We start from the raw sequence: 26626 nt of genomic DNA on the forward strand, positions 1-26626 counted from the left end.
ATGATATCATAATCAGTTCATTATATTATGTAAATATCTCTTTTTTTAAATCCAAAAATATCATCAGAATTTATTATACTATTCTTTTCTTGATAAGACTAGAAGTTACAGTACAATTCTATGTTGTATTTCATCAAACTTAGTTCATTAAAATAATTATATTGTACACAAAGAGGAGATATAAAGTTAAAACAGTTGGTGTATGAACAAGAAATTCTAATGAAAGGATAAAAAATCAACAGACTAGATTTAGAGAGCTACAATATTGGCAATGTAATGTTATGAAAATATCAACTCATTGGGTTCTGTGTCAACCACCTGAATGCAGAATTAGCCCACTGAGGAACATGACTCCTTGAGTATGATGTCTTAATCCCTTTTGTAAAGTGACTCATTCCCTTGAGTGCAATGTCAAAACCCTGTGAACACAATGACCTGCTTCATTATACATGTAGTATGAATAAATTCTCCTCAAGTCATCTTATTCCTTGCATTAAGGCTGTGTTGATGGTACAGTGGGAGTGCAATTGCCTCTTACAAGTGCATTTGCAGGTTCATATCCATAAGTCAGATGTGAGAAGTGTTAACCAGTGTAACCCTACCACTTAACATAAGTTTTCTCAGGGTAACCTACAGTGGCGATTCTAAGAATTTTTTCAGCAGGGGCAAAAACTTTGAAATTGCCTTAATTTGTGACTGAGGGAGCACCCAGGCACCAAGCAAAGACTTCAGTAGGTTGTGGTCATGCCTCAGAAGTGTGCTTCCCTACCTTCACTGTACTTTCCCTACCTGCATTGTGCTTTTGTACCTTCACTGTGCTTCTCTACCTTCAATATGCTTCCCTTCGTTCATTGGGTTTCCCCACCTTCACTGTGCTTCCCTAGCTTCACTTTGTTTCCCCACCTTCACTGTGCTTCCCTAGCTTCACTTTGTTTCCCCACCTTCACTGTGCTTCCCTAGCTTCACTTTGTTTCCATACCTTCACTGTGCTTTGAGCTTTCCTACCTTCACTTTTCTCAACTTTCATTATGCTTCCCTTATTTGACCTTTCCTTTCCTACAAACATTGGTGCTGCCTCTTGGAAACAATGAACAGTGGAAAACGTGTGGAAATAATAAACAATTCCCTGACAACTACGCATAAAATCTCACCTAAATCAAGGGTGAAGGTATCAATGAAAGTAAAAACGAGAGAATGGAGTGAGAGCCGTGTACAATGTTGCCTCTGGACGGAGTGGGGGTCCCTGTACTGACAAGTGAATGACAACGTATTACTGTATTATGAAAATATGCAAAACAAACATATGAACATGTACTGTACGAGTTGCACACGCACACTAAAACTTACAAATTGCAATACAGTAACAAATTATTACCCCTAAATTTTTTTCAGGGCACAGTAGTTATGCCACTGTTAACCTAGTTTCCTCCTGTACTAACAGTAGACAATGAAGGTCATAATTAAATAATAATGAAAAGACCAACTGCTCAAACAGCTAGTAAGTTGATAAGTGGTGATATGATGATGATGATTATGTTTGTCATTAAAACGAAAAAACAGCTAGGAATTCAGTGCAAATACTATCAACTCAGTACCACAAGGACAGATCCAAGATTTTCTAAAGGGAGATAATTTCACTGCTAAATTTAATGAGTACAACTACAGTATTAGCCTCTCTTCAATATACTGTACAGGAGTATTTATCAGGTGGCTGTAATATATGAAATCACTGTCTGGAAAAAATTGTCATCGATTTTTTTTATAGGACAGTGGCACCCCATTACAGCTGCTCTCAAAACTGTCGACTCAAGATGTTAGCATGAGATGGTCAGTGTGGGGACATGGCACTAGTCGTAATGTGGGGGTTCTCCTGATATACAATAACTAGATAAACAGTTTTAAAGTGAAAAAACTATTAATAACCTCAATATTTATCATTTTTAGATGCATTTCTGTCTGTTTCTACAATGAAATAAATAAATAAAATAAAAATTATAAAAAAGTTCAAAGTTGCATAGACAAGAAGTGTAGCCAAGAATTATGAATATTGATGTGAATTATTGTTTTTTTCAATTTGTTTGTTGTTTATAGTAGTTTTTCATACTTCATAAAGACCAAAGGCCAAGTACATTTATGAAACTTTCTCCGTCACATCAGGTTATTTGAGGATACAGTAATTCTAGTCATGGCGATCACTAAGCTTTTCCCATGTCCAGGGGATGTTTTTTTTTTTCCTCAGAGGGAATGACTGGGTGGTCTAGGTCTGTAACAATGATTTCCTCTTACCACTTTTCAATACTAAATCTTCAAATCATTACAGTTTGTCCAGAACCATTTCTCCAGCCTCATCAGAAGTGATAATTTGTATGTTAATGTGTATTACTTTGGGCTGGCTAACAAAGCATTTTAGATTATTACAATTCTTCCCTTGAGTTCAAATTTACAACTCATCAACGAAGATTTTTCATTTGATTCTTGTACGTATTTAATTTTTGTTCTCTGCCATCAGATAAACACGGCTAAACCCACGAAAAATGGACAATGGCTGTAAAACAGTGATCACGATTAATTCCTTCTCAACACAGCATTAATCTATGCAGTATAAAAAATATAACTAATTTATGTAAAGGGTTTTAACGTTAACTTTAAAAAAAGTTGATCTAAGAACAGGTGAGAAACAACACTAAGATATTTAAGGCAAAAATCAGGAGTTTTCTATATCATCAGCATTAACTATAAGAACAAGTGAAGACTTCTGATCCTCCTCACCACTGGAGTGAGTGGAAACAGTTTCTTCCTCTTCTTCTTCTCCTTCTTGGGTGGTAATAACAAATGTCTCTCCCTCTTGACCATCGCTGCCTTGACTCATCAGTGAGTAAACATTACTTGTAATTTTATTTATCGTGACTTCTGGCGCGTCTGTCCCCGATACCACCTGTCCCATTTGCCGTAGGAGGAGGTTGGCATCTATTACATTGTCAGTCAGCTGAATAACTTGGCCGTCATCATCCACAATATAACCCTCTGGTAAAACAAAATTTGAGGCATTAGGAACTGTCTCATCCACAGGTTCATTGGAAGCAATCACCTGTATTGATTCTGGGAGTTGTTTGCAAAAGCTTTTATCTGATAACATATTAGTATCCATGTCGGGTCTTGCACTTTCTTTCATGTCCGCTGGGTCAAGGTCACCCACGACATCACTCAGGTTACCCACCTCTATAATGCCATCAGAAACGTGTATATCTCCTATGGGTTTTTCTGTCTTAATTGTAGTACTTAACTCTAATGCAGACTCGAGATTTGAAATACTATTGTCCTGTACTATTCTAGGTATGTCAATATCATCTTTTGGGACTTTGATAGTCACAACACCATCGGATGCACTACTACTTTTTACTATCTTGTCTCCTTGTAAGTCTGGTTGAGTCCACTCCCTTCCTCCTCCCCTCTTCACTTTCCCCAATCAATGACACACCCCAGGGGATGATCATGACACAGCCGTTGTCATCCGTGTGAGTCAATAAATACTGGCTATCCCCGAGACTGAGTGGTCCAGGTTCAACTGATATTTGATCGTCCATTGGGGTGTCTATTGTAGTGCTGTCTTCATTCCCCCCTGCCAGAGTGTACAGTGTTATCTTTCTACTTGTTTCACTATAGTACGTAGAGGACTTGACGTTGTTGGATGACTTCCTCAGCACCCTTCTCTTCTTCCTGGTCTGCTGTTCTTGTATTGCTGCCGCCTGTAAGTTTATGTAACATTAAATATGAAGACCAAATTGTTTATTAAATTTTCTGTAACCTGCAATTAAGTTCAGTTACTAATTAAGTTATACAGTTTACAGTAGTATGTATGGGAAGTCATTCTTAGCACTGAACTTTTCACCTATAATACTTTTAAACCCTTGTTTCTATTAAATGCTACTGCCATAAGTTAAGCTTTACAGAGATAAAACAAAATAAACAATATAATATGATTTCTCTTACTTTGGAGTCTTTCTCCTGCTGCACTTGCTCCCTGAGTTGGTCTACAGTGAGTGTCTGACCTGTCCATTCTCCTAAGGTGGGTAACAGTCTTTGTGCTAACTCCCTTCCTTCTTTATTCATCTTCTCTAAGTCTTCATCCTCCACTTGTGCGTCTAGATTTCTTCCCGCTCTCTTTTAAGAAACTGAAAGAAAGAACAATTATGTACATTATCTTCCACATTATCAGTCTTCCTTTTTCTTTATTATGTGTCCTGGTTATATACAGTTTATTGGAGGAATGATCCTGAAATTCAATTTTCTGACTTTACTTGTGTATTTAACCCACCAAGTCTACAGGTTACCTGTAGCAGACTAATATCTAATTATGTACAAGGATTAATGATAGTACAGTACCAGGTATTCTATGTAAAAATAAGGAATATTAAAACAAAATTTATTTTCCTGTCTTTCCCATAACTATGAGTGCATAGAACATAGGTAGTGAAAACCCTACAACAGTGACCATCAGCCTTTTCTAGCAACAAATCAGTGTCCACTCGTTCTGATGCTTGGGCCACACATACAGTTGAAGAGACTGTCACATAATACAGTAAATATTTAATATGACCATAACAAATCTAAAAGTAATATAATTTACCAACAAAGCATAAATATCATGTACAGTACACCAGGTTAAGTTGAAAGCTGATACTGACACACAACTTACTCCTTATAAGTGAAGTTAATCTTGTCATGAACTTGTCTGATGTGTTTGATGAGGTTACCTTGAGTGTTACAAGAGAAGGCACAGAAGCAACACTTGTATGGCTTCTCGCCCGTGTGAATCCTGATGTGCCGACGAAGGTGATGAATAGTGGGGAAATGCTGCAAAAATACATAATATGAGTCAAATAACAACACGGAGGCAATAATAGAGCCACATATGTACTAACAGGGGACAATTGTAATATATTAATTACTGTATCAACTTTAATGTCAAATTCCCACATCAAATTTACTACACTAAAAAAAATTAACTAAATGCAAATCAAACCTTGATGCAGTGAGAGCATTTGTGTGTTCTGGGGCCGTGAACTTGGAGTTTATGGGCCGCTAGACGATTCCTCATGATGAATTTCTTACCACACTCTTCACAAGCAAAGGGTTTAGCACCTGAAAGAAACATTAAGTTACTTTATCACTGTACTAATTAAATATCTCATATGGTATTCAATAATTTAATAACTAATAGTACTGTATTGTCAACATTAACATCATACAAGAACCTGAATCATTATCTGGTAAATGTAATCGAAGCAAAAATAATCTAGATTCACAGGAAAAAAGATCTTACTCACAGGAAAATTAATCTAGACTCACAGGAAAAATAATCGAGACCCACAACTAACCAGCATGAGAAAAAAGATGTGCCCTCAAGTTTCTCTTTGACCTAAACGTAACTCCACACACAGGACAGGCAATGACTGGTCGTGTTCCCTCGTGGGTTAGAACGTGATTGCGCATACAGGAACGGCGATAAGTCACAAAATTACACTGCAAAGACATAATAGTTCTTACTAATTTGTGGAGGTATAACTAACTGGCACCACAGTACATTAAACATATGACATGAATCAATACAAATACAATACTGTACTTTATTAATGCTTTATCTGAGTCACCATTACAAAGACCAATAACACTCACCTGGGCACATTTTAATATACGAGTTTTGGCATGAACATACTCGATGTGTTCCCTTAAGCTTGTATCTCTTGAGAATGTATTGCCACAAATTTCACAAATATACAGTTGAATATCCGTGTGCTTGTAGGCATGACGAAATAGTTCAATTTTCGATGCTGCGCTAAAGTCACATTCATTACACTTGAAGGGTAAATCTGCTTTATCTCTATGTCGAATCTGATGTGTTTCTGAAAATATATTCTGAATTAATTTTATCAATGAAATATCCCAATACAGCTTTGAATATATCATGTCAAATAAAAACATGCACTGCTGAGTTTCTCCAGCCTTGCTAAGGAGACATGAGCATGTAATCAGCAAGGTTAGAGAAACTCAACACTGGGGATATGTATCCCTGCTACCTGGGTGATATGATCAGTGCTTGAAGGGGTGCTGAAGCCAGCTCAGTTGCAAGAGTCAGAAGTGGATAGAGGAAGTTTTGGGAGCTGCTGCCTTTATTGACAGCAAGAGGACCTTCTCTTAATAGGAAAAGAAGAAAGATGTAAGCAACTGGCATGAGAAGGGTGGTGATGTATGGCAAAGAAACATGGGCAGTTATTGAGGATAAGACAAGTAGGTTTGAACAAGCTGAAATGAGATTGGTGAGGTGGATGAGTAATGTGACACTGAATGGTTTTGTGTAGAGGTAGGTTGAGATGGTTCAGGCATGTGGAGAGAATGGAGGAGACCAATGGGGTCAAGACATGCCTGAGTCTGAAGGTGGAGGGAGAAGAACTAAGGGTATGCCAAGAATGACATAAGGAGAGGTTGCAAGAAATAGCCTCAGAGATAAGAACCTGATAAGAGAGGCTACAAGAGACCACATAGCTTGGATAGTTGGCATCAGGTAATCATGGCTATCTCATGAAAGTGACCATAAAACAGTGATTGATGATGATGATGACGATGATAATAACTAAAATAAAATATGTTAAAAGATGACTGACAATAAGTAACTAGAGTGCACTTACTAATTTACATTTTTTGAACATAGAAATTCACAAAATATTATATACTTTGATGATTTACCCAGTGTGTATATCAGGCAAGAGTTACAAATCATTACTGCGGATATACTTACTTAATATGGACATCGTGGAATACATTTTCCCACATTCGTCACATTTGTACTGAGATTTGATGCTTTTCTGAAAATCATGAATAGGAAAATAAGTTTAATCCCAATCCATTAATACAGTGCAGTACACAAAAAAAAATACCTATTACAGTTCTGATAAATAGAGGGTCAGTTTCTTTAATAGTTACGGTAACCCAAATTGATTATTATATTTTGAGACGTTTGATCGTATCAATGTAAGCAATGATCAGGCTTTATTCCTACTTTGATCAGGCTTTATTCCTACTTATTTTTAGGTTTCCTGGTTGTGATATAAGCTAGAGCTGTGAGGTCTTAGCAGCTGAGGTTGTTTCAACATCTGCCTTGTCCCTGCCCATCACCAACTATATTACCAAGTGACTCCCATACAAGGATGTCCAAGTATCTGAGCATTAATTTATTAACATTTAAATATTTCCTGTCATTTTAATATAGAAATTCATCAATGGAATTCTTCAATGCTTACAACTGTGCCTAAAATTTTTTCTCAAATATTTTTAAATGTCTTCCTTTTGTGCTATATCTATTTAACATTACGGTACCCAAGTCTTTGAATACAGTCAATTAACTCATAAAACTTCAAGGCTGGAAGAAAGATAATTTTACAAACCTTTTTTAGAACCTTGTCAACAGCCTCGACAGTGTCACACACATACACATTCTGCACTTCAGTTTTCGGATCATCCTCTTCCTCCTCTTCCTCTGTTACATGTACACTTGCCTTAGCTTCATTCTCTCCCACTTTCTCCTGCTGTTCATTAGTCTTCTTACCTCCTCTGTCAGCATCCCCAGCCTTGATGCCACTCTCCTTCAGGCAGCTCTCCAACAGGTCAAGTTCATTACCTGAGTGAGTATAGAACAACAATTAATTAAACACATGAAATAAAAGTACAATTATTAATAAAAAAAAAACAGTTAATAAATTAAATGTGAAATTCAGAGTACAGTCAATGATTAAGAACTATTGATTCCTGTAATGAAAAATAGAAGCAAGAATGTTGGTGTGTACAAAAGTAAGCAAAAGCCACTGTTGTACTTACAGCAGTCATAAGTTAAACACCACTTAGACAATAACATCAACCAAAGCTAATCAATTACCTATAAAAATATTTCTTATTCCATATGCAACCCATTTACTACAGGCCTAAAGTGGTCAAAATTGAGAGCAACTGGCGTTATACCTCACTCAATGTCATTCTTTCACTTTAGCTCCTCTGCTACAATGAATCTAGATGAAGGGTCCAAACTCTATTACAATACCTATAAAACATTGCTATAACCACACACACTTAATTATTATTCAGAGAGTATTGCTGCAACCATAGCCATATTATTAATCATCAAATAGTGCCAACATCTAGGCCCTTTAAGACACTACTGGTGGAAACAATGGCTGCACGTATACTGGCCATCATAACAATAAACTGTACTTATTAATGACCTTGTTCTTCTGACATCCCGGGGTTTTCTTTGTCGTCGTTCGCATTAGTCGTGCACTTATCACCCATCTGAGTACCAGAGCTGCATTGCATGGCCGTGGTAGTTGTTGGCACCACCGGGAGATACTTCCTAGGACGACCCCGACCACGCTTAACTTGGGGTAAAACAGCTTGGGGTTTGATGTCCGCTGAAATTATAAGGAAATTGTGAGTTACAGTAGTGATAAAATGCTGTTGATACCAAAGATGTGGTAAATGAGTAGTCTAAAGTAAGTAGGTGACAGTGAGTTGGAAGGGAGGACATGGTATAAGGGAGGACATGGTATAAGGGAGGACATGGTATAAGGGAGGACATGGTATAAGGGAGGACATGATATAAGGAGGACATGGTATAATGGTATAAGAGTCATGGTATAAGGGAGGACATGGTATAAGGGAGGTCATGGTATAAGGGGAGGACATGGTATAAGGGAGGACATGGTATAAGGGAGGACATGGTATAAGGGAGGACATGGTATAAGGGAGGACATGGTATAAGGGAGGACATGGTATAAGGGAGGACATGGTATAAGGGAGGACATGGTATAAGGGAGGTCATGGTATAAGGGAGGTCATGGTATAAGGGAGGTCATGGTATAAGGGAGGTCATGGTATAAGGGAGGACATGGTATAAGGGAGGTCATGGTATAAGGGAGGTCATGGTATAAGGGAGGTCATGGTATAAGGGAGGTCATGGTATTAAGGAAGGTCACAGTTATAAGGGGGGCTGAGGTAGAATAATAAAGATCACAATATACATAATACAATAGCCTGACCTAACTTAACCAGAGATACTTAATCCAATGTATAAGTCCCACAGCCCTAGACACTGTATTCTTAAAAGATCTCTTCCACACACACACATTCTCACTTACTATGTATCTGTAGACATTACTTTTGACCTTCTTCTACAATTAACCTCTTCTTTTTATCTATAACTATACTCCATCTCAAATCCAGTCCATGTTAGTGCTGTATATATATCCATCTACTATTATTATAATAACATCGTTTCCTCTGATTTCCTTTCTTTATTATTCTGAAATCATCTTATTCCTCTTATTTCCACATTTTCATCAGTTTTATCCATCTATTCCCATTTATAATCTAAAATGTCTCATTGTTTTCCCTCAATCATCTCACCTTGAGTCGTCTCCTCCTCTTCCTGATTCTCATTCCCATGGCCATATTCTGCCAGTTGTCTGTAGTTGACCTTCTTGGTGTGGCGCCGACCTGAAATAAAAAGAATGTTTGTCAGTATTTTAAACCACACCCACTAGCACCAAAACTCAGTGGAATTAGTGAAGTCATCCTGAAAAATTAAAAGTTTGAGGCAAAAGCTAAAAAAAAAAAAAAAAATCTGCAGATGAACAGATGAAAGAAGGCAGTTGGAAGACTGTCAGTGGGAAGGGATGACTCAAGACTGTAAGAAGTTAACTACAGTATTAAGACATATTTAAACCCTGGTCCAAACTCACCTGATACTATGATATTGTCTGGTGATGTTTTCCCCTTCTTCTTCTTCCCAGTTTTAGCCTTTACCTCCTTTACAACTGCTGCCTCTTCTCCAGCCTGTTGTTCGATACCTAGGAACTTCTCTTGCGCTTCATCCTCAATTCTTCTTAATTTTGCTTCATTAATTTCAGTCTGTGTCCCCGAGTGATCAGTGTCAGTCTCTGTGAATTCTTCGACAGGTTCTTTCTTGATGTTTACAGTCTGAAAAATTAAGACAATATAGACAATAAGACAAACATATGGACTACCCCATCCTATCTATAATGGTTTTAGCTTTCCTGAAATCTACAAAACTGAAAAGATAAAACAAAATTACGTGATTCAGACACATTCTTCAGTCCAAAACTTTTAAATACATCATGATCTCCCACTTTCACCTTATATTCTCTCTCTTCATTCTGTTTTCAGCTATTTCTGTGAACTGTACGAGCATATTTACATACTGCGTCTCCATATTTATATTTAAGCAAAATATAGTCTTACCTGAACTTTGGTATCTGTACATAGTGGTGATGCTGGGCGTCTCCATGCTCCTCGGCCTCTACCTCGACCTCCTCTTCCCCCACGCAGCCTCGGAGCCGACACCTTTATAGACAATGCAACACGTATACACTATTCTGATATCAACTGTACATTTTATTACTTTAAAAGATAATTATGTACAGCATTGACAAGACTTGAGAGAACTATATATTGAACACAGTACAGTATAGTCTTCGCTGTCCAACAACCTATAGCAGATGAGTTACTTCTTTAATGACCTATTTCACAAACAGATTTGTTATACTGAATAGTACTGTATAATGTATTGTGCTTTCCACTGAGTTTGGTATTGTTCCAATATATTGTACAGTACAGTATATGAGCCAGATTTAAAAACAATAAAGTATTAATAGAAAAATACAGCCACGTTTTTAAACATGAATTCCTTAAAAAATTTATTCATATATACAGAACAGTATAGTGTACAGTACAAAGTAGCAGTAGTCTTAATAATAAACTTGTTCATTTTACCTTTTGAGAAAGCTTCTTGAGGGCCTGTAGCCGCACATCATCTGGAAGTTTATCAAGTTTGCTGAGCAGTTCATCAACCTGTTGGAAAAGAAGTATACAGTACTGTATAATCTTAGCTGAAGTACAGTACATGAAGCCACAATCCGAGAAAACTGTAATAATACCTGTACAGAACTGTACATAAAGTACTGCATGCTGTATGAAATCTTTAGATGCAATAAAACCCTGAACAGATTTGGGTAAACAAAAATAAATTTGATATAAATTGTGCTCTCTGAGAGGGTTATACACAAAATTCACTTATAATAGATGAGATACTGTACTGTATTGTACTGTACTATGGTTAATACAGTACCTGTATGTTAAAACCGCATTCAAAATCCACCATGTAAGATTAAAATTTTAAAATTTTCTCCCGTCCTCCTCACCCTTGATGTTAACAAATCTTTGACCCGTCCTATCCCAACCCTATAAGTTCCTGGATCTGACTGTGATCTAACCAACAGTATAGTGCAGTACCGTACTGTTAGACTGTCCGGGTGCTGCTCTACAGGTCCCAAGGCAGACCAAACAGGTTCCCACAACAGTTCTGGTCAAAAGGTGGGGTAGAATGTCTCGACTCACACCAAAATGACAAGCTTATTACAGCCCCTACAGTGAACCACTCAACTGAATCTTCACAGCCTAAGAGATTTTTTGTACCAACCCTTAACCTAAGCCTACATAAACCCAAGAAGAGCCCATACTCATTTAAGGGTGGATATAGAGTACAGTACCTCAGTAGCAACCTGTAATGTTTGTATCTTCTTGGGAATTTCAATTTTACTCACTTCTTTGAAAACTGCCAAAATGAACCAATATAATATTGCTTAAGTAATTTTTTTTTACAGGATAATGTGAAGATTAGACACCCTAGCTTATATCAACTTAAGATTAACGAACCCTGATGCTAACCTAACTTAACCTCCCCAGGTAGTATGAGGATGTTTAATTACCTCGTATTATAAGCCGAGGTGCCTAAGATTCAGGTGATTCTATTTCCAGATTCTATTTATCATTAATTGACCAATCGTCCAAGCAGTTAGTGATATAGAGGATAAAGTAAAGGAAAGGTTTGGTTGGTTCATTTTATGGGTATCCCTCGCTATATGATTGTTCACTAAACAAAAATTCACTTTCTCACTATCCAAAAGTGATATTCCGTTATATGAAACATGGTAATGTCCTGAGTAAAGCTCTTACTCAACGCACCTTTCCTCACCCCGTGGTGAGTCCTCACTGCCCTGATAAAGTACCAACTGTATACAGTATTGTACAGTATTTTATTTAGTTTAGCAATTGTTTAAGTACTTTTGTTCATGAACCATTGTAAAAAATTTAGGTATATTATACTGGGGTTTTCTTATCACTGGGAACCTAATCCTATTTTTCCCATTTATTATGTCATTTGATGTCAAATGGTTTACAAGGAACCAAACCCATTCAGATAGTGAGGGACGACTGTACCTGCTTCAAAATATTGTTTTTACGATACATTATTTATTATAAAATAAAGTCTGGAAAATTCAAAGTTTGACTGCTATGACTTCAACAAGTAGAGACATATTGTAGATCACTTGAACATTAAATACCTCAGCTTATTTCACCTGAAGTTCAACCACTGTAACCTAACACCTCAAGTAGAATTAGGGTGATTGATGGTCAGGTGAAGTAAGCTGGTGTCTAAACCTTCAGGTGAAATAAGCTGGGATACCTAATCATCTTGTGAAGTAAGCTGGTATGTCTAATCTTCAGGTGAAATAAGCTGGGGTGTCTAAAAGGTCCTGTAAAAGCTAACCTCACAACAAATACCCTGGGATTTAGTTCCTTAACTCTCCTATTGAATTAGTACTTTAAGCATTAAATCAAACATTGAAAAAATTACTTAAACTATACCTAAACCTGTCTCAAATAAACCTGAAAGACAAATAAAAACACTTAAATTTACCTCTCTCGTTTATAATTACTTGTAGTGTACAGGAAAACTTTAGTGATTTAACAAGTAGTAAAGTATAATCTACATACATCAAAACTCAAGTGTATTAAAATATATAGTATTAACCATAACTCCTATGACCACTTGGGGGGGAATTCTTAGTCTACCTCTCTCAGCCACTAAACCCGGCCTAAAGAGGGATTTAAATTAAGGATTGGGTAATTTAAGTCATGATAAGTGAGAGTTAAGCACATCACTCCCTCTCTCCCTCAACACACAAGGAAGAATAAACTCCTGAAGTATATAGTGATGAAAACTACCACAGGCAAACTAAACATATTAAAAAAAAAATATTAATCCTTTAAATCCTATATATCGACTTAAATAAACACTAAATTATGAATCTTACCTCATTCAATATGTCTTCAGAATCTAGTTCCATGGTACAGTACAGGAGAGATTAATAATTATAACTGATCTTCATGAAACGCCGTCGCATGCAAATGGCTGCCAACCCTAACCCACAGCAGCATGTTTTACCATCTATCGTATTAATATTTATAACTAACCCCAAAAAATAAAGATATAGTTAAACATTTATTACCAATCATAATTTTCTAACTATAACTGATGATATTTTAATTTATATTTTATTATACATTGTTGTTTAAATTATATAGGAGTTATTGACTATACCTTTAGACACCATGATGTTTTGAATGTCTGTCTTGTTTATTGAGGAATGTTATTTTATGGCTGTTTATAGTTTATAGTTTTGTTATTTATGGTGACGAAAACTTATAAGAGTGTATAAGTGAGTATAGTACAGTGCTGTGTGGTTATTTGTGATGATTAGTGAAGGCAACGTAGTAAAATAATGGTAAACCTATATGACCCGCCTGCCTCACATTATGTTTTCTGTGATATTTACCCACAATTTGTTGATCATTCAGTTTACTTTTACTTTTTAAGGAACATTTCAAAGTATTAAGCTCAATAACTTCTTTATGTCAGTATTTCTTAGCTTAATTCTGAGCACCAGCAGCATTTTCTATTGTTTGTCATATTATATATATTTGGTAATGATTAAGTAGAGTGACATGGCATTTTTTTTTTTAGCATGGCAAAGATTATTATTTTTTGTTTCTCACAGGTGAATTACAGTGACTATGCGGCCACAAGCTGTGTTGGATGAAGCCTCGGGTAACATCTGGCCAGAGAACTTTAACTTATCTGCTCACAAGACTTCAATAAAACTTTCGTATGTTCCTGCAGGGATGTTGGTTGTTGTTGTAGAAAAAATAATATTTATAGCTTATGTCTTTGTGGTCTTGTATATTTAGTAAGAGTGCATTGTGCCTTTATGATATAGGGACAGTAATTCAACCTTTTTTTTTACTTAACTGATTATTTGTAACTTTAAAATTAATCCTCTTTACTCCCTTTATTATGTATGTATACTGTATTAGTACAACATCATATGCTCTCTTCTGTTTCGTTTCTATGTATGATTTTTATAATATACATATAGTTTGTATATACCACAGATATAACATTTAATATTTGACTATTTTCACAAATTTGTGTTGTGTGTCAGACCAGTGTTGGAAGTTCTTGGGACTGGCGGGCCACAGGCTGCGGCTCTGAGTTGTCACTGTACCTACCTGGCCACAGTCACACGTGGGGAAGATGCCTCCAACAGACTCTTCATTATCAATATGGTTAACAATAAGTGAGTAATGGGCTTCTTGCAAGGTAGGAGATTCACACAGCATCTTATTCGATCCCTTAATGGTGCTGTCGGACAATGGCTTATATTTGATCATTTTGTGTTTTAAAAAATATACATAACGACAGAATATGTTTCTTTAATACAACATGAACTTGAATCCTATACTAAAGTTCTGGATACATAGTTATGTCTTTAAGCAGTCATGCATTATGGACAGGTTGAGTATATTAAAAATCTAATTCTGGGTTTCTTTCAGATTCTATTTGCTGAAAAGATTAGTAGAGCAATGTACAGCTCTTACATTCCACCCTTATCAAGAAAACTCTCTCTTCGTGGCCACAGCCTCTTGTAAAGTGTACAACATCAATGTTGGTGAGTGAGTTTTAGTAAAATAGAGGACTGTCAAGTCAGGAATGTGGCAGTGTTGCTTTTTTGTTGAAATATGAAGTTCATTCCCAGTTTGTTGTGGGTGGGTGGTACCAAAGAATTAGTGTTCAGTGTGTTGTATCTGCACTGACCCATCAGGTCTATGGGACCAACTTTCACTTTATTTTTAACAAATCACTAATTGTTTGTTCTTCATTTGATTGTACAGTATACCATATGCTTGGCAGACGATGGCAACGTGGTAGTGATGGAAGGCCACAGAGTACCAGTCGAAGGAATTCAATCAGGGGCGCGCTCACCACTGGTCATAACCCATAACTCTAAGGAAGTGCTACTCTGGTCGTGGCCATCAGTCGCCCTCAGCAGGAGGATGAAACATGATGACAGAGTTGCTGTAGTTTGGGTAAGATTTGTAGACATGTTTGTAGGGTTTTTTCAAACTACAATACTGTACAGTACTTATTTTAGTTCAAGTCCTGTACCAAAAGAAATTAATATTTAAAGCTGAATTTTTCATTTTTCATTAAAAGAATAAAACAAAGCAGATGTAATGCTTCTCTAGATTTAGTGCACTGTACTGCACTACAATATAAGCCTCAGTGCCACACCAAAGATGGCACAAGACTGTATAAGGAAGGGATATAAATCAGGTGAACTATAAATTATTTTCTTGTTATTTTTGCTTGTACTATAAAGTCATAATTGACAACTTTAACATACCCTGTACACTGTCTCCCCAGGCAGGTCATGTGTGGCAGAGGGATGAGCTAGTGGTGAGCTTCATCGATGGCAGCGTCCTCATGTGGGTCACTCACCAACGAAATGTTCAGATACACATTGAAGCACCCAAGGGTATCCACTTTGATTTTGAAGCTTTTGCTCTATCAAGGTAATACATTATTTGGAATATATACCCATTGTTTACTGAGCTGCCCATCTGTCTTTTCTTTATCTACTTGTCTGTTTTTCCATCCTATTCGAACAATTTGTCGTATGTTTTGTTATGGCTCACAATCTTCCCTTTCCTTTGAGCACGTTCTCATCCATGTATTCTCATAACTATATAGCAAATGTTCTTTTTCTCTAATTCTCTGCCTACGTCTTCACCTCTTATATATACACACATTAGGTAATTCTTCCTTCATCTACAAAGTGTACCCTGTATTTAGATGGATTTTAAAGATAATTACAATTATTCTGTCTATTGTTTCATTTTTATTATTGTATATAAATTTTTTCATACCTTTATATACATTCCTTCATCTTTTATGTACTGGTATATCATTTATTGCAATTTATTGTTTTTGTCTTTATATACATTTTGTAGTTGTTATTTGTTAGTAAATATGTAGCAGACTTGTTGATGGGGCTACAGTATTGAGCTGTAGCCAGAATTAATATATATTTAAAAAAGGAAGTTATAAAATAGGATGTAATAATACTAACTTAACTACATATTAACCCCATTACTACAGGTATGCCACTTTGATTATTTTATTTAGCTAACACCAAATGATTTTATTCAGTACAGAGGGGACTCCATACACAGGGGGTTAAGAAATTATTTATTTTCCCTCTAGACTTCATACAGCAATATAACAACCGGTACGTACATTTGTTTATTAATATTTTTACTTGTATTACAGGGGAGGAGAATGGCTGGTGGGTGGAGGTAAGAGTCATCTCCTGATTACTTATTCTCTCATCAGTCAGTGTGTGGCTCAGGTGGTCCAGCTACCTACCTCCTGCACTGACATATTCCACCCTGTGTTCCTCCCTCCCATACATCCAAAGTTTAGCCAGGTTGGTGTACAGGACTAGACTCTCTTATATCTTCAGGTTTTGCCCTTAAATATTATCTAACTTGTGTGTGTGTGTGTGTGTTAAATAGTTTGATTCGTATTATTGTATATTCTAAAAGGACTGAATGATGATAGATGGAGACATGACCAAAATAACAAGCAGGACCAGAGAGAGAGAGAGAGAGAGAGAAGGATATAGGGTGGGGGATTATCACTGAGACAGCAAAGGCTAATTCATGTCCAGTGTGAATTATTACTGGTGGTACAGCAGCATTACATCCCCACTGGCTGACATATTCGCAGACATGTAGACAAATATTGGAGATAAACTTAACCTTTCTCTGAACCTGTGTGTGACATCAGGAACTAACGTAATTGGCAGAAGGTACACCCTGGTCATAGGTCCATCTCTCCTCCTTCAGTCCATCACCATTAGGAAAAAAAAAAAGAAGAAGCTCTAACATCCCAGAGAGTCAGACTAGTGATGCTGTGTTTTCCCTCCCCCATACAGGTCTTGGCTGTGCTAAACTCCACCGGTGTATTAAACATTATAGATTTTACCTCGGCCACAAAGCTCAAGACAATAAGATCCCAGAGATTTAATATTGGTCAGTATTTAGTGTTTTTTTTTTGTGTCTGTTCTTCCTTTGTATAAACTGTGTGTATATAAAGTCACATACAGTACACATCATAGAGAGATCAGATTCTACCAAGTGTCTCACAAAAGATGAGACTGAGTACTATACAGTGGTTTAAAGATGGATTCATTCAGTATCACATCATAATTGTGTAGTTTTCTATGATATGTAATGTAAATGAGAATTGGTTATAAGGTCCCTCAGTGAATGAAGTCAGTCAGTCAGTTAGTATAGAGTTACCTGATGCACTAAAATTATGGCACAGTACAGAATATCAGATTGATGGAAGGTAATGTATGAAAGTAGAAAATTTTTAATGGGCAATTATTTAAAGATTTTTCATGCATGATACTGTATATGTACTGATGCCTTAATGAATAAAGACTTACAGAAGATATGGTCGGTTAGAAAGTTAATAACAAATGGATGAGTTTGTGGATTTTGAAGGCACATTATCAATTAGCTGTGAGATAAACTGCTACACAATGAGTATTACTGAGGAAGGGACAGCTAAACACACTGTGCACTTGATTAATGAGAAGAAAATATTGTGATTTCATTTAATTTGATTCCTTTAATGCCTTAGAGTTGAGCTCTAAGTTGTTGAAGCAGGTGTGACAGTCTTGGCCTTTTCTACATTATGTCATTAACTGACCAGATGCTTCGAGTCAGTATGAATCAAAATTTTTTGTTCCACTGTATTGTATGTGGGATCACCTGAAGATCAGCCCCTCAGCTTATTTCACCTGATGATTGAACACCCTAATACTACCTGGGTGAGTTAGATTATGTTAGGGTTTGATTAGATTAGGTTATTGTTAGATTAGATTAGGTTAGGTTAGGTTAGCAATTTAGCATTAGGGTAGTTAGTCTTTAGATGAAATAGGCTGGGTTGTATCATCTTCAGGTGATACTGTAAGTGATATATATTAATGCTGTCTAATAATTTCAGACTCGGTGAGTGTCAGTGATGATGGTAACTTCATAGCGGTGACATTTGCAAACAGCACTACAAAAGTTTACTCCGTCAGAGCCCTTTTTCCTGACGATCCTAAAAACATTACAGTTTCCCAGGTGGCCAAAGAAGAAGTAGCCTTTAGAATTGTTGAAAAAATGGAGAAGGAATATCGTGAAGAGGAAATTAAAAGAGAAGAGAAGAAGGAAAGGTCTAAGGAAATGCAGGTTGGTTTTACAGCGTTTAATATTAGAGGAAATTTGGGATATATCGCATGATTTGCTTCCAGTGAATGCTTAGGAATTCTGTCTCATTGTGATGATCATTCTCTTTCAGGAAATTCTAGACAAGAATAAGTGGTACCAGATCCTGCAAGAGTTCAAAGGATACCCAGAGAAATATAGAAACTTGATATGGATATCCATGCTGGAAGTGCCACGCAACTACTCGGTCTTCAGCTCGTTACTCGACAAGGGAACTCACACAGCTTTTGAAGGATTGCAGGAGGTTTTGCAGTTGTCTGATGGATCACTGCTGAAAACACTCCAAGGGTGGGTTTAATTTAGCTGTTTTATCTCTTATATTATTACCTGGAGTATTATTTATTATTATTATCATTATTATCTTTATTATTATTACTGAATTTAGAACTTTTAAATCTCACATGTAAAAGCATACAATGTGGGGGGATTTACTGACTTCACCATCCATCCCAAGCACTAATAGACCCACAATGTGTAGCTAGTACTTTAACCCTCGCTATACCACGTGGAGAAAGAAATAACAAGTAATATAATTCAGTAACTCTAAATACGAAACACTGGGTGGACATTATATATAACTTCTTTGAGTATTATCGTATTCTCTCTCTTGTATATAATTTCTTTGGTACTATATCTCTTGTGTTGTCTTCATAATTCATCAATGTGCTGTGTTTTCTTTTGTTTTTTTTCCATCAGAACTCTCTCCTGTCTGGCTCACTGGGCGCCCTTTCTCGCCAATGTGGAGTATTTACCCGAGTTTGTGTTCCCGTTTGTCAAAGTTTTCCACAGTAACCCCCTCCTCTGTTTTGAAGTTACAGTTACGATTATTAGTAAGTGGGCCCTTTTTTTTTTGTCTGTGTGTGTGTGCGTGTTTCTCGCTTCATGTGTACCTCGCAAATTCAAGCTCAGCAAGGTTGGGTTATTAACTCTTTCAGGGGATGGCACATCTGATTCAACCAACTGCTTAGGGTCCACTCCACTGATCCTAACTGACTGTGCACAAATACTCCCTACTACCTGGTGCATGATGCATATGAACCTAAAACCTAAATGAAATGCCAAATACAGAAATGCAAATTTTTCCACTATTTCATACCTGAAAAGCATATGAAGTCCCTTAATTGATGTCTTGTGTTCCTACAGCTGTTTTAAATGTTGGTTACGCTCCAAAATTCTGAATCCCATCACAGTACAAGTTTCATAATTTTTCAGGATGTAATAGTAGTCAGGGACTTGCTTTTGCTTAAAGTTTGGAAGGTCATGTGACAAATCCCATAAAAAACTCGGTAAAGGACTAAAGGAAGTATTGTAGTGAAGTGGTGTATTAAGAGTGGTGTGTGTGGCTTAGTAGATTACATACAAGCGTCATAAGAAATTTATGTAGTAAATTATTGCTATAGTGCAGGGGTTCCCCAGCTTTTTCTAGCACGACCCAATCCAGTGTTGTCAACTATCCAGTGCGACCCCAAATCATTTCACTGGCAGACCCAAAGGACCCCACCGACCCCATGACCTCTTTGCGACCCTTCCTAATGAGCCTTCCGACCCCATTTGGGGTCGCGACCCCAGGTTTGGGAACCCCCGCTATAGTGCATCGCTTGTGTCTGTGACTCAGAAGATCGTGTTAACCAATGTCAGTAAGAATATTACATAGTGCAATATCATTTCAGTGAATTGGTGTCGTTTGTGGTTCGAATTTTGGCCCAAACCAGGATTAACAGTCCTTAATGTGATTGAGCAAATCATATGTGAGGTCAATCCTACATTATTGGCTCATCTTATGAAGCTCAGAGTAACGGCTGAAGACTATGCCTGGTCACTGCTTACCAATGCATTTTCTAAAGTGAGTATTGTATATCTTTTCCCCATTATTATTGTATTAATTGTGTTACATTTATTTTCTTAGTGCAGTGTAAATCTTGACTTTCAATATCACCGAGGGCATATGAAGTGTTCTTATGTAATATTGTCACTGTACCAGGTTCTTGATGTTTATAATATCACTTCCTTTGAAACTATTGATGAAAGACTAAAAACACCGTAGACATGAATAAGATACAGTACCAGTAAAAATGGACAGATAAAGTTGCATTGAACTAAAAAATTAAGGATCTTTATGGCTGATGTGGGAACCGTTGAAATGTATTTTGTATTGAGTCTCTTAATAGGAGGTGGGATTGAATAGTGTCTTGAGTACAGTACATGCGAGTGCCGGAGATGTGCTTAGTTGACTGAGTTAGGTTAAATTTAATTCTGTCATATTTGAATGGGTATGGTTTGGTTACATCTAATTAGGCACAGAAAACTACTGTGGTTTCCTGTAAGGGAGAATTGGTAGCTGGTTTGTGCACTGGCTCCAAGTAGCTTTCCATCATGCATGTTAACTAAAGTCACACACAGTATATTGTAAAGTAACCAATCTTTCTTTCTAGATGTAACAGTAGAATATCATTACCAAGAAAATAGTAAAAATTAATTAAGTGTGTACAGTAAAGGTCATTTTTTTAATTGAATGAAAGACTCCATTATCTCGTACATTTCCGAATAGGTTTTGTGCCCCGGTGACTGGCTGGTGCTGTGGGACCACATTCTGTCAAACCCTCCCTCATTCCTGCCATGTGTTGCTGCAGGATTTACACTTAAGTCCTGCCAAACACTTCTCACCTGCACTGATGCTCATGAAATCAGGGTAAGATAAATTTTTAGCTGTAGTTTATATCACACCATTCTGAGTACTGATATGTTTAAATTATTTTTGAATGCATAAAACCATTATTCACATCACTTGTCCAGGATTTTTATGCTAAGAAATGCAATTAACAAGATCACGCAGTGTGTGCTAAACAGACACTCAGCCTGTCATTAAATATAATATTTTTCATATTTAATGACTGCAATACATTTCAGATTTATTATAACCAGGAGTCTTGGGTACCTGTGAAGCCATTGTTGAACAAAGCTTACTTCTTACACAGCCAGTTAAGTGAGACACACCTCCCTAAAAAAGCATTTGGGACCTTTACACCACTGCCTCGGGGTGGTCTGCCTCTTTTCAGTATTGGACCTAGAGATGCTCGTGAGGAGGAGGTAAGCAGTCCATTGTAAAGGGTATCTTTAGGTCGTATGTACTACAAGGCTGCTTACTGGGGAGGTTCTCTGTCATCAGACAATTCCCCATAATGTTAGGCAGGAATGATTTGTTAATCCATTTGGATATACCTGTCACCCAACCAGAAGTCAAACCTCACATCTGGACTAAAACTATCCTTAACCTTAGGTGTGGTAATGAGTGGTGTCAACCATCTCACCAGCTCGCAACAGCTGAGTCACAGTTCATGTAAAACTAAATTCCAGCCTTACATAAATATAAGAAGTAAAACTAATATTCCCTACCAACCATCCCCGATGTGTCATAAAGAAGCTCAACACAGTTTTTATAGAAATAAGAAGGCCATAGTCATAAGCAACTATTCTAAATGGCTGTCAGTTAAAATCTTAATTTATAATGGTAGATTGGCCTGTGCTGAATGGATACACACAGCTCAAATAGGATCTCCAAGCCTCTAGAGGGCAATTGTTACACCAAATCTATCCTCATCAGAAGTAAGTAGGCAGTGTGATAGAGAGGGAAGGGTGATCAATATACTGTATTCAAATGGACTAACAGCTTAATTGTGGCTAAAATAACAAGGTGTCTGATAACAAGAGAACCCAGTAAGCTACCTTGTATTATGAGAGATGCCTTCCAAATACAGCAACCACTATTCTCTTGTTTTATAAATTCATTAATAATCTACACAAATTAATATGCTTTAGCCACAAACTTATTCAAACCAGCTACCACAAGCTCAGGGTCTGCAGTATTAGGCAGTGTCAACTAAAAGTAGACTTAAACAATATTTGTATTTGGGCAGCCTGCTTGTCTGAACAAAAGTGAAAAAGCGTGAAAAAAATATGAAAGATATAAATAAAATCAAACAGTGACATAAAACATAAACTTATAAGGTCCTAATTATTCTTGAGACCATAGCAACTGAGATCACTTATTGGTGCACTCAGCTTCTATCTTTTTAGGTAAGCCTTCTCTAATCCATTCATTAAAGACAACCAGGTTAATTTATTCATGCCAGCTACAATTTTTTTTTTTTTTAGGTTTCCTTAAATTATATCAAACTCACCTTCAAGTAATTCAAATTCATCTGAAATTTAATCATACTTGCCACAAAACCATTAACAGTACTGTACTGTATTAGCCCAACCATCATGACAGGTTACTGGGCACACTACCTATTTTAGTGTACATTCCTCAGCAGGACTTTTAACACTTTTGTGCTTCAAGAATATTCTGTAATTAATGATCGAATCTTGATAATCTTAAAACATTTCCAGAAGAAGGACTTGGAAAAGCAGCTCCGTGATTTAAATTTACGCACCAAGTCTTCAAGTCTATACTCAAGACCAGCTACATCACGTGACCAGCAAGAAGACATGGGTAAGGATTTTTATGTTATCAGCCGGCAACTAATACAGCTTATTTTGGGTTTTTGCCACTTTTTATCATCCCTCATCATCATTGTTCTACAGCCATTTTCCATGCTTGCTGGGTTAGCCACGGTTGTCTAATAGCAACTTTCTATGCTGCATGGTCTCTTGCAATCTCTCTTGTCAGGTTCCTAACTCTAATATCATATCTTACAACTATTTCTCATATTATTGTTGGTCTACCCTCAGCTCTACCTAATATTTAAAAAAATGGAAAACACGTTTCTGTTACCGATGAAACCTGCGTCGAAAGACTGAGAGCGGGGTAAGATTTCTGATCATGGCCAGGAGTGTCAGTGGGTTAATCAATACTTTTGTTTTTGCCAAATTCACTCACAGACCCTTGGACTCTATTCCTTCCTTCCATTTCTCCACTCTCTTCAATAACCTACTCTCACCACTAAGTCATCAGTATTCAACAACTCCCAGGGAAGGCTAATCTTTAAATCCATCACCATGATAAACAGGAAGCTAAAGACAGACTCCTGAGATACCCCTACTTTCAACTCAAATTTCTCACCATTTACTCACAAAGACGTTTTTGAGTTCACTTATAAATATCATAACCGCTCATACAAACTTTCTCATTGCCCACATTACTACTTCACGTGGCACCCTCTCAAATTCCTTCTCTAAATCTGTAAACACGATGTACAATTTTCTCTCATTCCCTAGAGCCAAATTTTCAGTTCTCTCAGTACTATTTTTCCCCCACTTTACTGTGAAGAATATGTGGATGAGTGAGTGAGGTTGCTTAATTAGACCCATCCTGTGTGGGGAAGAATTAGACAGTTTTTAGATATACTTCAGTTTCATCATGTTGTTGTTAGATATATTTATTTTCATTGTTAGGGAGACACCAGCATTGTAATACTGTTTTCACCACATGGTAATTACTTGACTGTACTTCATACAGTATTTCTGAAACTGAAGCTTTCTTCTGTCTTATCCTTCAAATGTTTTTTGTTCATAGTTTATAGTAAAATAATGATTGATGCAGTTTGTAAATTCTAGACTAATTGTACATTTTAAATTATTTCAGTATATGTGGTTGGCCAGAAAGAACTTCAGAAACAAGAGGAAGAGTGTTTGGAAAGTATTGCAAATCTTCGCAAGCGACATCTTGCTGCTACACTGCCTGATAGGAAATCATAAATACTGAACCATGGCTTCAACAGATAATTACCTCAGAAACAGCAGTCTTTATATTGTGCCTTACATAACTATTTGAAGATTCCATGTCTTAAACAAGGTAAATGTCATTCTTACCTGTTTATAGCAGTGTTTGATACGGAAAATGATCTTCACCAAAGTGCCATGTACTGTACACACTGGTGGGTCCAGGTATTTTCACTGGCGTGGAAGGACACTCACAGATCCCGGTGGTAGGAAGATGATCAATGATGCCTAATATTCAAAGCCTCGTCATATATTTTCTTTAAGGTAAATGTTATTATATATATAAATGATATATGGACAGCTGCCCCCCCTGTATCTGCCCGACATACACCTTTGGAAATAACTACGGTACAGATTTGACTTCATGACACCTTGTAATATGTCACCTTATTTTTGTAGTCAATCATGGGAAGAAAGTACAGGTACTGTACTGTACTGTACTTTATGAAGGTATACAATGGCATATATCATATTTTTTTTTTATAAATTCATCATATCTACTGATTGTTCTATTAACTTAGTTAAGAATGGATAATTGATAAATATATTTTTCCGTGCACAGTACTGTAAAGTACAAGATAATACAATTGTGAATGTCACGACAAATTATGAGGACTTGTTGCTTTAATTAGATTGAAATTTTTGAAAGAATAGAATATATTCTTTTCAAAAAATTATAATAATGTCAGCTTTACTCTGTGATATGCTAAAATTTGACCAGTTTTGTGTATATACAATAAACTGTTACATTTTATATTATTTTTTTTTTAGCTTGACACACTCCGGTGGCTCCTATTACAGTACTATGAAACCTAACTGTAGGTTTAGGAGTGTAGACTACCCACAAATTCGTACTGTAACTGGGGGCAGATCTTACAACTGCCTATCTCTTGTGTAACTATTTCCTTTAAGAGAGGGATGAACAGATGCACTACAAGGTGATTTAGACAACATTGCACTAGAATAAAAATGGCAAATCCACCCACTACAACATGAGATGATGGTAGCGAACGTCCGCACAAAACAATGGACAATGTGAGACTGACTGAGGGAGTGTGTGGGCTGCTCACTGCTCAACCTGCTTATACAAGTGCCTTAAACTTTTCAGGAAGGGCAACTGCTGCAGCAAGGTCAGTTCTCACTGCCTCACCACTGAAATTGATGTTGTGAAAACACTGCCACATCTTAAACATAACAAGCTAACCCTTACTGCCCTGAAAACTTTCAGCAGATGAAAATTCACCTACCATAAAGCCTGGCATAAAAAAATCATAACTTTCCAAGATGCTCTGGCAAAGAATTTCAGAATTTAACAGCAGATGCAGTATGCCATGTGCATAGCTGCACAGCCGTGACTTTCTCCCAATTTTCCCTAATTGTTCACCTGTGAACCAGCCACAGTATACAATAGTAGTACCGTACTTGTGAATTGGTGGTGCCAAAATGTAAATTAATCATCTGGAACTATAGCAATATAGAGATCACCATCTGCAAGAGATGCCCATAACTCTTATAACCTAATCCAAACAAAAGATGGAATTATCCTTATTATATAAATAATAATAATAGTTAGGGTACCCAGTTTTACCTGGATTAATAATGAAACAAAATCCCAGACATATCATCAAAATTGTGGACCATCCATTGGGCAGGGGAGTCATGGACCAGCCTATTGTGGAGGGACAGAAGATAGTGCATGACCATTCCCTAGACCACCTGCACCTTCCTACCAAATTTCATCTTTTTCTTCAAAACTGTGGAAATGCATAAAGAACATACACACACTCACAGACAGAATGTATCGTATATATAGCTTCAGGAGTTGTGGGACAGTCATATACAGGATGTAAACACAACTTAGCTCTGTTATGATGCAGAGTATCCAGAAAATAACCTGCTTTGAGTGAGGAGACAGGTGGATTATGGCTCAGAACTAGGGATTCCTTGTACAGGTTCATCTATTTATGCATGGAAGTTGACAATCTCTAAAATTAGTTATTAACCTGTACCAGTAAGTCTCTAACTCACTTGCCATAATATTTGGTATTTTTGGTAAATTATCTGTGATATTATACTCAAAGCAGATACCTTTGTGGTAACATAAGTTAAATGAGCAGAAAGAGGAGACTTTGCACAATACCAAGTCTCGATAAATCTCATCAAAATTTGCCGTCATCTACAAAGTGTGGATGATCAACAGTGTTTGTGTTTTGTGGTTGAAGATGTCTGAAGCATGAAGGGCAAGTCATGAAGCTATTCTCCACTGGCTAAAATATCAACATTAACACTGTAATAATAGCAAGTTGATGGCTGT

At 36.8% G+C, this 26626-nt stretch overlaps 2 protein-coding genes across 4 annotated transcripts; one reads left to right on the plus strand and one right to left on the minus strand.

The window, feature by feature from the left end:
* Window positions 1-60: 60 nt before the first annotated feature.
* Window positions 61-13353, minus strand: LOC121861007 (zinc finger protein 510-like). Its single transcript, XM_042358455.1, has 14 exons — window positions 13224-13353; window positions 10840-10917; window positions 10309-10410; window positions 9789-10026; window positions 9454-9543; window positions 8274-8459; window positions 7443-7675; window positions 6797-6863; window positions 5677-5903; window positions 5379-5523; window positions 5024-5142; window positions 4697-4854; window positions 3991-4172; window positions 61-3746 (listed from the first exon to the last, which is right to left on the minus strand). The coding sequence occupies exons 1-13, from the start codon at window positions 13254-13256 to the stop codon at window positions 4124-4126; spliced, it is 1725 nt and encodes a 574-aa protein (XP_042214389.1). The 5' UTR covers window positions 13257-13353; the 3' UTR covers window positions 61-3746; window positions 3991-4123.
* On the plus strand, window positions 13322-25066 carry LOC121861006 (TBC1 domain family member 31-like). 3 transcript variants are annotated; one of them, XM_042358452.1, is made up of 16 exons: window positions 13326-13628; window positions 13968-14075; window positions 14412-14546; window positions 14803-14918; window positions 15161-15336; window positions 15674-15822; window positions 16580-16736; window positions 17247-17343; window positions 18326-18555; window positions 18665-18879; window positions 19288-19421; window positions 20262-20434; window positions 21140-21280; window positions 21499-21678; window positions 22981-23083; window positions 24176-25066. In XM_042358452.1, exons 2-16 carry the CDS (start codon window positions 13984-13986, stop codon window positions 24286-24288), a joined length of 2211 nt encoding a protein of 736 aa, XP_042214386.1. In that variant the 5' UTR covers window positions 13326-13628; window positions 13968-13983; the 3' UTR covers window positions 24289-25066. The 3 variants fall into 3 exon arrangements, with proteins under 3 accessions (XP_042214388.1, XP_042214386.1, XP_042214387.1); XM_042358454.1 differs by lacking the exons at window positions 22981-23083; window positions 24176-25066 and having other exon boundaries at window positions 13322-13628; window positions 21567-21678; XM_042358453.1 differs by lacking the exons at window positions 13326-13628; window positions 13968-14075; window positions 14412-14546 and having other exon boundaries at window positions 15142-15336.
* Window positions 25067-26626: the final 1560 nt, after the last annotated feature.

This window comes from Homarus americanus, unplaced genomic scaffold (genome assembly GCF_018991925.1).
Source record: "Homarus americanus isolate GMGI-L3 unplaced genomic scaffold, GMGI_Hamer_2.0 scaffold52806, whole genome shotgun sequence".
Taxonomy (NCBI): Eukaryota; Metazoa; Arthropoda; class Malacostraca; order Decapoda; family Nephropidae; genus Homarus; species Homarus americanus.